The 13,423-nt window shown below is 40.0% G+C and overlaps 1 protein-coding gene and 1 long non-coding RNA gene across 2 annotated transcripts in view; one reads left to right on the forward strand and one right to left on the reverse strand.

Moving 5' to 3' along the window:
* Nucleotides 1-13,423, reverse strand: part of LOC118166567 — a 176,205-nt gene that overhangs the window by 128,756 nt on the left and 34,026 nt on the right. The gene's annotated exons all lie outside the window — the stretch shown is intronic.
* TACR3 (tachykinin receptor 3) overlaps nucleotides 387-13,423 on the forward strand; it is a 35,682-nt gene continuing 22,645 nt past the window's right edge. The window contains exon 1 of the mRNA XM_035325544.1: nucleotides 387-1,327. Coding sequence (XP_035181435.1) covers nucleotides 867-1,327 — 461 coding nt within the window. The 5' untranslated portion in view covers nucleotides 387-866. The remainder of the gene's footprint in view (nucleotides 1,328-13,423) is intronic.

Consider the following 13,423-nt stretch of genomic DNA (forward strand, 5'->3'; position numbering starts at 1 on the left):
ACTGGTCTACAGGCACCAACAATAGTGTTGTAAGTAAAAGGTAGTCACATTTTAATTTTATACATATTTGTGACGGTAATTGCATATTACAGATTGCAAAGTAAAATTAGAGAGCGATAAGATGTATTTCTTTATATGAAAGAGGTCACTGTCACAAACCTGTAGTTAACAGAATGATTACAAGGAAAGCATGCACTAAATGAAAAGACAGTAGCAGAAAAGCAAATCTGGGAAGAGTTTTAATAAAAAGTCTTGATCTTTTGGATGTTCAACTAAGCCAACTAATTAGCTTTGCACAGACAGAGCAAAGAGGCTATTTAAGAAGGATGTGCAATAATGACTTAAAGCAAGGCAATATAAAACAAATCTCCACAGAAATGAGACAAGAATTCATTTTTGCCCGTGGTGCTTTCCACAGCTCCTGAAAGTGTCTGCTGACAGTGAATGAAATAAAAGGGGAGGAGAGAGAACAGAGAGAAAGAGGTGTTATCTTACCAGCCTATGGAGCTTATCGCTCCACTCCCTTCATGACGCTGGCAACTCCTAAGCCTATAAAACGTGCCTTAGCTCCCAGTCCCCTTCTCCTTCAGCAAAACCAAAAGCAAGAGGTGGCTGTACAGAGGAGGAATGGGACTCTGTTCTACCCAGAGGTAGCTCTCCTGATTCAGCTAGTGCAGCATTTCTAGCAGTCTGAACAGCATAGCCAAAGCTTTTTCTGACAGCTCTCTCCTTCCCAGTACTTGGCTGTGCTGCCTAACTTCCTTTTTTCTTTCTTTCCTCTTCTTATCTTTGGGGGGGGGATTTTGGAGGGTCGGGAGAGGGAGGTGGGAGAGACATTCCCTGAAGAAAGCGGAGGATCATCCAAGATGACTTCTGTCCCCATAGCCAACTGGAGTGTGAGCAGCAGGTGGAACAGCAGCCTCGCTGCAGCAGGCGATCCCTGGGGACAGGCGCTGGGAGCCCCAGCTGGAAATGCTTCTACCCCCGTGGCAGCCAACTTCTCCAATCAGTTTGTGCAGCCCTCCTGGCGCATCGCCCTGTGGTCCCTGGCATACGGCGCTGTGGTGGCGGTGGCCATTTTTGGGAATCTCATTGTCATCTGGATCATCCTGGCTCATAAGCGCATGCGGACGGTGACCAATTACTTCCTGGTGAACCTGGCCTTCTCCGATGCCTCCATGGCTGCTTTCAACACTCTCATCAACTTCATCTATGCGCTGCATAGTGAGTGGTACTTTGGGGAGGCTTACTGCCGCTTCCACAACTTCTTCCCCATCACAGCTGTCTTCGCCAGCATCTACTCCATGACGGCGATTGCCGTGGACAGGTGAGAAAAGAGAGGAAAAGCACAGGGGTGAGAGATTGGGATCAGATTTGCTGCTGAAATAAAAATTCAAAGTTAACAACTAGTAAGTGACAAGAGGCAGAGTCCTCAATAGTTCATCAACTGTGCTCTTCTCCTTCTTCAAGATCTCTCCCTAGCACTGTTTTCTCCCTGTCTTTGGTCTTTCTCCTTCAGCCTTTCATTTGTTTTACTCTCTCGCTTTCTTTTGCAACAAATGCTCCCTCTCTTTGACTTCAGCTGCTCTCTGTGTTCCATCTTCTAGTACTAATTCTGTGACAACAGCTGTTGCTCGGGGTTTTGCTTTCCCCACCTGCCAAAACAGTATCTCTCCCTTAGTTGATGCCATCTAATTCATCATGATGAGGAGCTGTAGAGATTGCATGTGAAGGGAGGGAATTTCAAATTTCCCTCCTCTTTGTATTTCTGCATCTGGCAGAGGCATTTGCCTCCTTCTCAGAAATCGCTCCAGACTCTGTTTTTAATAGCTCTCCTCACAGAAAGCTCTGAGCTGCCTGGTTCCTCCTGATTTTAACTAATGAGACTATTTAGGCTGCCATCTGTGCATACCCAGAGGTCTGGTAAGAACATGGATTCAAAGTGCTTGATTTTTTTTCTGATTACTTGCGGCAAAGCAGCCTTTGAGATTGTGAAAGAAAACAGGATGGGGGAAAAACTTTACCTTTGCACTCTTGACAGTAATTGAATAAGACAGCTGTAGTCTCCATACGGCAAAGGGGAGATAGAGTTGTCAGATTTCCAACAGAGATGCCTTAATGGACCATCTTTCTTAGAAGATGTTGTGATTCTCCGCTAGGAAATGTTCCTTTACGATCATTTTCATACGTGCTGTGCTGGAGGGATAACTTTACACATGCTTCAGGAAACCAATAAATTCCTAAATTTTTGTTCTGAAAAACAGATTGTTTGTAATTTATTTATTTATTTATTTATTTATTTTGCTTTTAGCAATGCAGTGAAATTACTCATGAAACTCCCTTCCACATACCAAAATCATGTTATGCATCCTGCATGAAGAGACTTGGCACAGCTGCAGAACTTTCAGGTGATGGTAGTTAAGATTTTGTGAGGTTCGAGCCATCTTCCAAAACTTCATAAACGTCTTGTTTCCAGGTGCAAAGACTGGGAAATATGTCGCACTTTTCTTGGTGCTGTGCACAAAGACATAATGATTTCCTGTTGGCTGTATTAATTGCAGATTTTAGGTGGCATTCTCAGCCAGATGCTGAGAATTCCTCTTTTGTAAAGCTGGAAATGCTACTGGAAATCAGATTTGTAGCAGCTCTTCTACCTCTCTGCTCTTGGGATGGGTGAAGACAGGAGGAGATCAGTGCACTTTCCTCCTGCTAGTGATGCACTGTTCCCAACTGTTACTTTCCACCAATAAAGGAGGAGGTAGTGTAAAGCCAGTAATACTATCTTTAGCCAGGCAAAGATTTCTTCCAATTCTTGCCAATTTAGTTTTAACTTAAGATTCTCACCTAGTTTGAGCTTTTCAGAAAGATTAATATTTTTTTAGTTGATGCTGAAGATTTAACTGTTACTGCTGGAGCTGTCAGTGTTTTGGCTGAGCCAAGTTACTAGGATGTTCTGAGTAAGGTCTTTTCATTTTTCTGACAAAAATATCAACACAGACGTAGTATGTACCAGCCTGAAAGTTCTCAAATATGCTAGGAAACTGGAAATGAAGAAGTTGTTTTGTGTAACACAATTCATTGGGAAACAGAAAGATGATTTTCTGGAGTGAGTGAAGAATAGCTCTGCTCCACGCTGTTAGAATTGCAATGATCAGATATAAATACATTGGAATGTTTTCCTTGGTTCAACAGTGTGAAACACTTGATGCTCAGTAGTGAGTTAGTAACTGCTGCTACTCCCTCTGATCTATTTGTTGTCTCAAAAAAAAAAAAAAAAAAAAAAAAAAAGAATCACAACTTTCCCACCACTATGATTTCAAAGCTCACCTGCCCCCAGACAAAGACCATTCAAAACATTCCCTTAGGGGAGCACAGTGAACAATGCCATGGCTGGTTTTAGGTGAGCTCTCTCAGGTGAGCCATTCCTTTTCCTTTTATACCAAATCACATCTGATGTATTCAGCACCTTTAACCATTTCCTGGCTAACTCTCTGCAGAGTCAAGAGGAAAACTGATGGTCAAAATGAAGCCTGAGGAATCTTCTTGGATGTAGAGCCTGCCCTATTCCATGGCACAGATCTTCTGGGGGGATATATTTTAAAGCATTGATTCCTATTTGTAAATTCCTTTTGTAAAAGTTCAGCCAATGCTTCAGACAGGAGGCTGTGCTTTAGTTTTGACCCAGTAAAGTCATCCTAACATGTTTATGTTCATTTAAAATATTAGGGTTAAGCTACCAAGGGAGCTGAAAGAATGGGATCACGTCAGATGATTTAGCAATACAAACTGTTAACATCCCAGAATACTGAAAAGTCATGGTTTGCAGCTCACCAAAAAGATTTGCTTTTTTGATCATTTTAGACCATATTAACATTCACAGAGAACGAATGAGTCGCTGCGACTCTAGACATTACTGAGCAGAGGTCACAGGCAGCACAATTTTCCTTTCTGTGCATAAGCTTTCTGTAGATGATACTGTCTAAAATGTGTACACCGTGAAATTGCTGGGCTGACACAGACTTCCATGGAGTAGGCAGTTTCCACAGTAGGATGTGCTGGTCTGGTGCTGAGGATGAAAATATCCAAGATTACTATCCTGATCAACATATGGCAGCCTGGCCACTGAACATAGACTCAAATGTGTGGGTTTATTCACGTTTGTGACCACCCCTTCTTCGTGGTCTTCTGCTTCTTTTCCAACAGGCTGTTTGCAGTGTACTGCAGGCAGTTTTAACCCAGGCAGCTCAAGCGTGAGAAGCAGACAGATTTCACTCTGCACTGCTCCACAGGCAGTCATTTGTTCCTTCTGCTCATGCCCAGAGCTGCACAGTGCAACAGTTACATCAATTCCAGTGGACACTATAGTTCCTTTAGCTGCTTTTTGGGGACAAACTCTTAAAATACTCCTAAAATGAACTGAACGGGATAGGCCATCTGGATCCATCCACTGAAGACCCACTGTCCCATTCCTAGTAGCATTTAGCATGCAAAAAGTAGTGGTTCATGTATGCTGATATTTTATGTCTAGACCCAAGACTGTCTCCTTCTCGGACCAGCTCTAAGTATGAGCCTAGAAATTCTCTGCAAGTATCTGAGGGCTATAGTGGAAGTTTGGAGACGTAGCAACATAGCATGAAATAGCATGCCTTCAGTAGAACATTAGTTTTTTTCTATGCTTTTTTTCCTGTTATTAGCACATCTACAGAATGACTTCCTCAGTTACTGTTTTCTCAGCAATTCCACAATGATTTCTGTATTTCATTAAGTTTAACTCTTTGTAAAAGCAACTTCTGTGGAATTAAACAAGGTATTCCAACAGTGACAGGGAGTAGTTGCTGATTGTTCGCATCTTACTTCTTTTCTTCCTAGTATGTTAACAAACTTTTGAAGAACTATTACTTAGGTATTAAGTATCTTCATATACAAAAGTACTTGAAAAGAATTATATATAAATATGCCAACTGATCATACAAATATAAATAAAATTACATTTACAATACATTGAAATTCTGCATTACTGCAAAACACCCTGCAAGGCTCACTGCTGCTCAACACAGGTGAACACAGTAGCATCAAAATGGTGTGCTGGTAACAAGGTTCTAAGTAATTATTCTTTACCGATTATTGGGAAAAGAAAAAAGAGAAAAACATGAATTTGAACTAATCTTTTTAAAGATCAGAGTCTGCCATATGTTACCTATCTATCCTAGCCCTATACTCTGAAGACGTCCTAGCCCACTTTTCAGTTCTGCTACTTGGAGTGTCTTACAGTACAATAATGACAAAATAAAGTCCTATGTTAGAGAATTCAAGTTTTGTGGACTTTTTTTTTTAATCCCAGAACTTCCCTCACATGTTGTGTTCACATAAGCTCCAGAGCTGTTAAAACGTGCTGCCTCAGAGGGCCATTAATGACAGTCCCATAATTAAGTTCAAATCAGAAGCTTATTGAAGTAAATCTCCATTTTTTAAACTTAATGTACCAAAGTCCCATTATGATTTCAATAATAACTTCGTCTTCTTTGGTCCTTCTGATACAGCAAAATGCACTTTTTCTTGCCTCCCACAGAACTGTGTCTGCAACTATATTTTTTAGGAGGAATGGGGCTACTAAAATCAGAGCTGAGACACAGGTACTTTGGCTCTCATTCCCGGTACCTCAGACAGCCTGTTTAAGTAGGACTACACAGCACCATGTGGTTGGCCTGGATAACAGGTTGATATGAGGACATCAAAAAATGACAGTCTTTTTTAAAGTTTGGCAGACGCAAACAAAGAATCAAATCAACAATCGAACAATTTGCAGCAGAAGGGAAATCAGAACCCAAGAGCCACGGGCCCTACTTTCTCTTTCCCAGCACCTCTACACTCATTTTGCTGAACATGAATCAAACTCAAAATCAAATCAACCTTTCCTAACAAATTATTGGATAATTGCAGAATCTCTGTGTTTCAGAATATGATTGAGTCTTGTTATTACAGTCTCTGCTTCCTTTTGGTTGCCCTTCTCATTTCTTTTTAATAAGCTTCCTTAAGTTCTCATTGTTCCCCCTTTCTACATCAAGCACTACCATAGGAGATGGTTTTGGGCCTTTATTGTATCTTCCAAGATGTTAAAACTGGGCACACTCTAACCACTATTTGAAAAATAATATTTAAGCCAGATTCTAGGCATTGTTTGAGATCATCTCAAGAGCCTCTTGTCTACGTTGGGCTTCTCCTTGTAGATACTCCATACAGAAGTCATTAATGTTGTCTAAGCATCTAATTTCTGTCTACACCAAAGTCACTATTATCTTCTATTATTATTGCATTACCTGCTCTCACAGCTTTTCTGATTTCCTTTGGCATTTCACCATTATTTCTGTAAATTAGCTGAGTGTATAATCCTAAAGTTTATTTTTTCAGTCACATTTGGAGTTTCAAACTGTAAAATTTTATATTCTTTATAAATACTTTTATCTGACTTGATTTTAAAATATATTTAAAATTCTGTTGTATTCCTCTTATTGAATGTTCTAACCTCTTCTTTTATGAATCTTTATACTACAGTGTTAGGTTCTTCCTACCAATTTCCTAGTATATCTATTGCATCAATATCATTATTCAAAACTTGTCATTCTTCTTTTCCACCTTATTTCTTAGACTTCTAATATATCTACGGAAGTACGCATATACATGGGTCAGTTTTCTATTTTCCAGTAACATTGCTCAATTACTAATGGTTGTTAATAATTCCTCTATACAGTCATATAGTCATTGGGCTCCAGTGTAAGTAATGTGATACAAGCATGTAATAGAAGATAATTGCAAGCTGTAAGCACATGATTCAGTTTATCAAACAATACCAGAATTTATCATGTGTACATGGTATCACTCAAATACCACCTAGGCTCTTCAAGCTCTCTAAGTGTACGCTGCCAGAAGGGCTATTGTCACAAAGCAGTACCACAAGCCCCGTAAATGAATCTGTTACTGGAATCCTGAAGTAGGCAGCTGGCACATTGAAAAATGCACGTTCTTTGCAATAGAATACGTTTTGGCATCTGGCTCTGAATGATTTTCTATTCCTGGGATAAATTGTTCAAGGCCTTCACGTGCCTTAAACATTTTAAAATTGATAAACCTGTCAAACTGCACTTTTGCATCTTTGTTGTAGAATAATATTATCTCAACTGGTATTTAATTGCCTGAGTGTCACCTGTCCCATGTTCTCAGAAACACCAAAGAATAGGGAAATGCGTATGTGAAATAATGACATCGAACATGTCTAATAGGCTAGGATATGGAGTGAACGGGGCACGACATCATGTTGTGGTTGTATGGTAGCAGCCTCAGCAAAAGACGCATGCCAAAAACATATATGCTAGTATTTGTATTGGTAATTGAACTCGTACAGGGGCATGGTACCAAGTTTTTTTTGTGCTTGGCTCACAACTGCACAGAAGAGGCTGAAGAAATGGCAGGAAGAAAACCTGCTCAGCCAGCTGCCGTTGCCTGCACACAGCTCAGCCCAAACAGACCTGCAGACTTTGGCCTCTCACTCCCCTTCTCTCTGAAAGTCATTCAAAGGAAAGATGTCTCAGAGAATTGATTTCCATGTACAGGGAAGAGAAGAGAGAACTTGCACTGAAAATCAGGTAGAGATGAACACAGGGATGAGAAACAAAAGTCATATGGATTTATTTCCAGGTTTCTTGTGCTTTACAAACTATCTTCCCCAGACAGAACCCCCTTAATATCTGAGAACATTTTCATCCATAAAGATGGATGAAGCGAGCTTATATAACCTCACAATGCTGATTTTTCACATCTGATTGTTATCTGCCCCTTGTTATCCTATAACTGTACACAAAATACCATCTGCCTTTCCCCCAAACTAAAGCTCAATACAGCTTTTTGTTCAAACTAATGGTTGACTTTATAGTATTGCATCAGCCTTGGTCATTGAATATCATGAAGAGAAAAATGCAAATATAAGCTTTTAAAATTATTACTGTTATTTCTAATTTTACTATTACTATTTTGCCAGTCAAACAATAGAATTCAAATGGGAAATACCTTCCCCATTCTCTGTGTTCCCAAAATTTATATTTTTAAACGAATCGTGAAATTTCTGGATTCCAGTATCTAGGATGCCCTCTAAAAATATTAGTTTTCAGAACTAGAGAGAAAAAGTTGAACAGGAGAGCTTTAAGGGTTCAAAAATCAAGAGGTGAAACACAAAGGATTCTGTTTTGAAATGTCATTTATAAGTACACCACATGACTTGGCGCCCTGAAATGATTTTCTTGGTTTGACAATTCTCTCTTTCTTTCTGAGAAAAGAGGTGAAATGGTTTCGGCAGAATATCCTGATCCAATTGCTACAGGATTCAGACTGTCAGAGACAGGAAAAATAAGCTATTTCTTGCTGTGGTATAAGCTCACAATGATCAAGCAAAAATACAGAACATCTGTGGTTTTTTTTGGTCAAAATTATTGTCGGAGTTACATTATTGGTAACATACTGAGACAGTTTGGGAATAAATACAGGCACAACAGCTTTTTTTTTTTTGCTTGTTTTGCATTGAGTAAATACTCGATTTAACAAGCTGCTTTCATAAAGTGCAGTGAAAAGGCTGAGGTTGATAAGCCAATCTCTCCAGCAGCATAATCATATAGAACGGTTTGGGTTGGAAGGGACCTTAAAGATCATCTAATACCAGTCCCCAAGCAACGTTTACAACAGCAACTAACCCCTGTCCAAGGCAGGAAACAACATCTGACAAGTTCAAATCATATGTTCAAATGAGAAGTTCATTTTAGACAGTCTCTTAGGCTTAAATACATTTTTCAGTGCCCTTACCCATAGCTTAATAAAAACTACTGAAAGATACATCTGTAGTCTATTGTGGTATATAACCTGCAGCACTTTTCCAAAGATAGTTGAGGGCTTGGTTTTGTTTTTGTTTGTTTGTTTTTCTTGAATATTATTGTCTACATACATGTATTTCCGATTGTTTAGCAATGAAGAGACAAATCTGTATCATTCACAATATTTATGTCTGGCCAAAATAGTTATTTCAAAACATATGCAACCTACCACCCCATAGCAGGACAAGAACCTAAGTATAACTCACAGTTGGATAAACTAGGTTGGTTGTTTTGTATTACACTCATCTTTACAGTTCTAACATGGATTAAGTCAAAGTTTTAAAATGAACTATCACTGGCCTCTAAATCAATTTTAGGGATGAGAACATAAATTTCCTAGGGATACATCTGGCTGACCACGTAAAAAGACCCTGATTTTGATGGGATTTCTCCTTTGGTCTTAGCCTGCAAAAGTCATCCTAATGTAAAGCAGAAAGTTTCTCATCACAAAAGGTGTTCACACATCGGCAGATAAATGACAGCTGTAATAGGGCTGTGTGTTTTACTGTTGTGAAGTAAGGGTTCTTTATCATACATTGCACTGAAATAATTCAATTTTGATTCATAATAAACAACTCATTACCAATTGAAGTCATTTAATGAACCAGGGTGTCAACAATCTTCTTATAATCTGACAGTGTCTGAGCTAACTATGGAGAATGGAATAACCCATCTGTCTCCGTATCTGTCCTAGCTATTCATCCTGGCAAGGAGAAAGAAGACAGCCATTCAGATGGCAATGTCAGAAATGTAGGCAAGCTGTGGTCTGTGCAGATGGAGCTGTTTTTTCAGACTTTGCATAGAAATTGGTTCTTCATAGCCCAGGTAGTTTGAAAGAAAAGGAGAAACAGAAGCCTTCCTGTCAGGAGAAGTCCCTTAGTCCATCAATTTATGAGACAGACCAAAGAAAATTGTTATCCCTTTTCTATTAATATGCATAGCTATGGCATACCTCCCATAGAATCAATTACACATATAAAAATCACACACATTATCAAGTAGAAAGCACTTTTTAGGAGAATTCAGTCATACTGAGGAATACCACAGAATTACAGATCGGCTTGGGTTGGAAGGGACCCTAAAGGCACCTCATTCCAAACCCCCTGCCATGGGCAGGGATGCCACCCACTAGATCATTTTGCCCAGGGCCTTGTCCAACCTGGCCTTGAGCACCTCCAGGATGTTCAATACTGAATACCAGTATTTCTGTTTTAAGGGTTCTGATACAACGTACCCAAAAGCAAAGCACTGGGCATTAGTCTTGATTTTACACAAACTAAGCTATTACCCACAGCTCGTAGCAGGTCAGCCATTCCCCCCAAGCAGCACATGCATCTCTGGGTAAATCAAGTCCAAGTCACCCCTTTAGGATACAGCTCACTGACCTCTCAAACCTACAAAGTGTTTATTTACCTATCACACTGTCATATGCTCTTTCTTTATGCTGTTATCTCTAAGGTGAACACTGCATAACAGTAACATTGTTCCTTACAGATCCTTCTGGCCATGCAGTCTTGTTCAACCAAGACAGCCCTACAAAAATGCCCACAGCCATGCTTCCTGCAGAGGAAGTTAATCTCAGTGAAGAACACGGATCAATTCCACAAGAAAAGATTGAGGACTTGCACTGGTTGACAGAAATCAATGTAGAAGTTGCAGATTTGTTTTTCGTCAATCAAAAAATGCCTCTAAAATCTCACCATTCATTCAGTCTCCTTTAATCTACTCTACCCACCTTACAGAGAAATTTTATAGGACTTTCAATGACCATGTTTTAAATAAGGGACAGGGAATCACAGCAATTTCGGTAACCAAGTTTCTTAATTACCAGTTGATTCCAAATGCAATGATAGGAGACAAAGTTTCAAATCAGCTATTTTTAGGGAACAACAGCATCTGTGTGTTCATGAAGTGCACTCTGCTATCTGCCATTGACGAGCCACTTATATGCATGCATTATCATCTTCTCTCAGTCTCTTCCTTTGCCAAATCCCTGTTACAATCCCTCCCTTTGACAAATTTCCTGTTAAGATCTGGGGCTGAATTGATGACTTCTTTCTCCATTTGATTTTATAAACACACTGTAAACAGGTGAAACAAAACACTTAGAATGATTAAAGGATTCCAGCTGTATCTCCAGATGGGAATTTGTAGGACCCAGATTTGAATGCAGCATTTTTTTGTAAGTGTCCAATGTATTTTTGCAACAGTTTTCTAAATAATGTGTTAAAGGGGGAAAAACTTCCTGTCTGTATTAACCAATGCATGCAGTCTTACAAAAAGCTAAATTAGGATTATTTTTTACCTTCTACTGTCAGGACCATAATACACAAACTTAGGATGATTTTATAGTACTTAACCGGCTACTATGTTGTCTGCAAACTGTAGCAAGCACACAGCTACATGATTATGCTGTCATTATAAACAGTAATTTAAAGGGTTTACCAATGTTATTCAAATGAGGATTTTTTTATGGTTTCAGAGAAAACAGATTTTTTTTATTTGACGAACCTAAGAAACAAGTACCAAACAGTAAATTGTGGACTTCAGCCAAACTGAGCAGATCTGAGAGAAACTTGATCTTTCATAACCGTAGCAGATAAGAAAACAGTCTTGAAGGGAGGGAGCACTGCAGCAAGCACATCATCATGCGCCAGCCATTACACCTTGCAGCCTGACTGATTTCTCATCAGGTTCAATGGAAGGGCTCTTGGTGACTTCAGAAGTAATTAGCTAGGAAGAAAGAGTAACACCGGTAAAGCTGAAAGAAGAGTGATGTCAGTGGGTTATATTGTGATCACAGAAAAAAATATAATAATAATTTTAAAAAAGGCTAGTGATGCTAGCGATTAAAGTGCTACCTAAATATTCTTTAGAGAATGCACACACTCAGAACACAGTGCAGACGTTGAATAACTGGCGTTCTTGCAAGTGTTGGCTTGAATCTCCACCTGCACATATTTACATTATTACATTTCTAAATGTGCATAGTCAATTTTATAATTACCTTGCAAGTGTTAGTGTTTATGTTGGATGGGGTAATAATGGTTTTTGCTTATAGTGATAACTGAGCATAATAAGATAATTCTTCTCAGTTGATACGTACTTTAGATTCAGCTCCCACCCTTTACTGTGTGGAACAAGCTATCTGTGGCGTTATCACCAGCTCCTTCTGGAGCAAGAAAGCATTAGACGCCCAATCCTGAAACTGAAGATCTCAGTGAGAGACTGAACAATAAAAGTCCAATGACTGCAAAGCAAATGGGCACAGCAACTCAGTGAATAATATTTGTGTGGGTACAGAACTTGTTTCAGCAGTGTAACCAGTCTTCAGTGCTTGTAGTCATCATAAATCATCCTTCTGTGATGTGCCTATCATCTTTTAGTATATTCTCCCGAACCAAATTCTTTCTTTGCTTCTCATCTAATTTCTTGACATTCTTGTTTCTCTTCTATTCCTATACATTTGCATTCAGCAGCCTGTTCCCTACCTCCCTTCTTTTGCTTTTGCTCCAGATCCTGTATCTTATCATTCTCCCTTTTCTTCCTGGCCTCTTCACACAATCCTATTTCTAGTAGATTGTAAACATCACCATTCAGTCAACAATTCAGACAGCATTTCTGGTGCTCTTCCTTGTAACTGGCACTTTGGCATTTGTTTCTGGCACTTTGCCATACGAAATGTATGAAAGTGTATGAACTACAGTAAAGAAATGAGCCCTAACAATATAGCTACACCATGGAAGAAGACAGGCAGTTGTAAGCCATGTGTAACTGGATGGTATAGGTGCAGTATCCTGCAACATGCAGACACAGTATCCCACAGTTAGCCTCCTCACTTTCACTCGTTTTCCAAGCAACACCTAAGCACAGCAACTCTAGCCCATTCTAGCAGGAGCTTTCATTCCTGATATGTGCTTGCAGCCCAGAAAGCCAACCAAATACTGGGCTGCTTCAAAAGAAGCATGGCCAGCAGGGCGAGGGAGGTGATTCTCCTCCTCTACTCAGAGCCTCCTGAAGTTCCTTGTTCAGCCCTGGGGGCCCAGCACAAGAAGAACACGGATGTATTAGAGCGAGTCCAGAGCAGAGCCAGGAAACAGATCAAAGGGCTGGAGCACCTCTCCTATGAAAGTAGGCTGAGGGAGTTGGGGTTGTTCAGCCTGGAGAAGGGAAGGCTCCAGGGAGACCTCCTAATGGCCTTCCAGTACCTAAAGGGAGCCTTCAGGAAAGCTGGGGAGGGACTCTTTGTCAGGGAGTGGAGTAACAGGACAAGGAGTAATGGTTTTAAACTAAAACAGTGTAGATTTAGATTAGATATTAGGAAGAAATTCTTCGCTATGAGGGTGGTAAGGCAATGACACAGGTTGCCCAGAGAAGCTGTGGTTGCCCCATCCTTGGAGGTGTTCAAGGCCAGGCTGGATGGGGTTTTGGGCAGCCTGGTCTGGTGGGAGGTGTCCCTGCCCATGACAGGGGGTTGGAAGGGTTTTAAGGTCCCTTCCAACCCAAAC

Source organism: Oxyura jamaicensis, chromosome 4 (assembly GCF_011077185.1).
Source record: "Oxyura jamaicensis isolate SHBP4307 breed ruddy duck chromosome 4, BPBGC_Ojam_1.0, whole genome shotgun sequence".
NCBI classification, from domain to species: Eukaryota; Metazoa; Chordata; class Aves; order Anseriformes; family Anatidae; genus Oxyura; species Oxyura jamaicensis.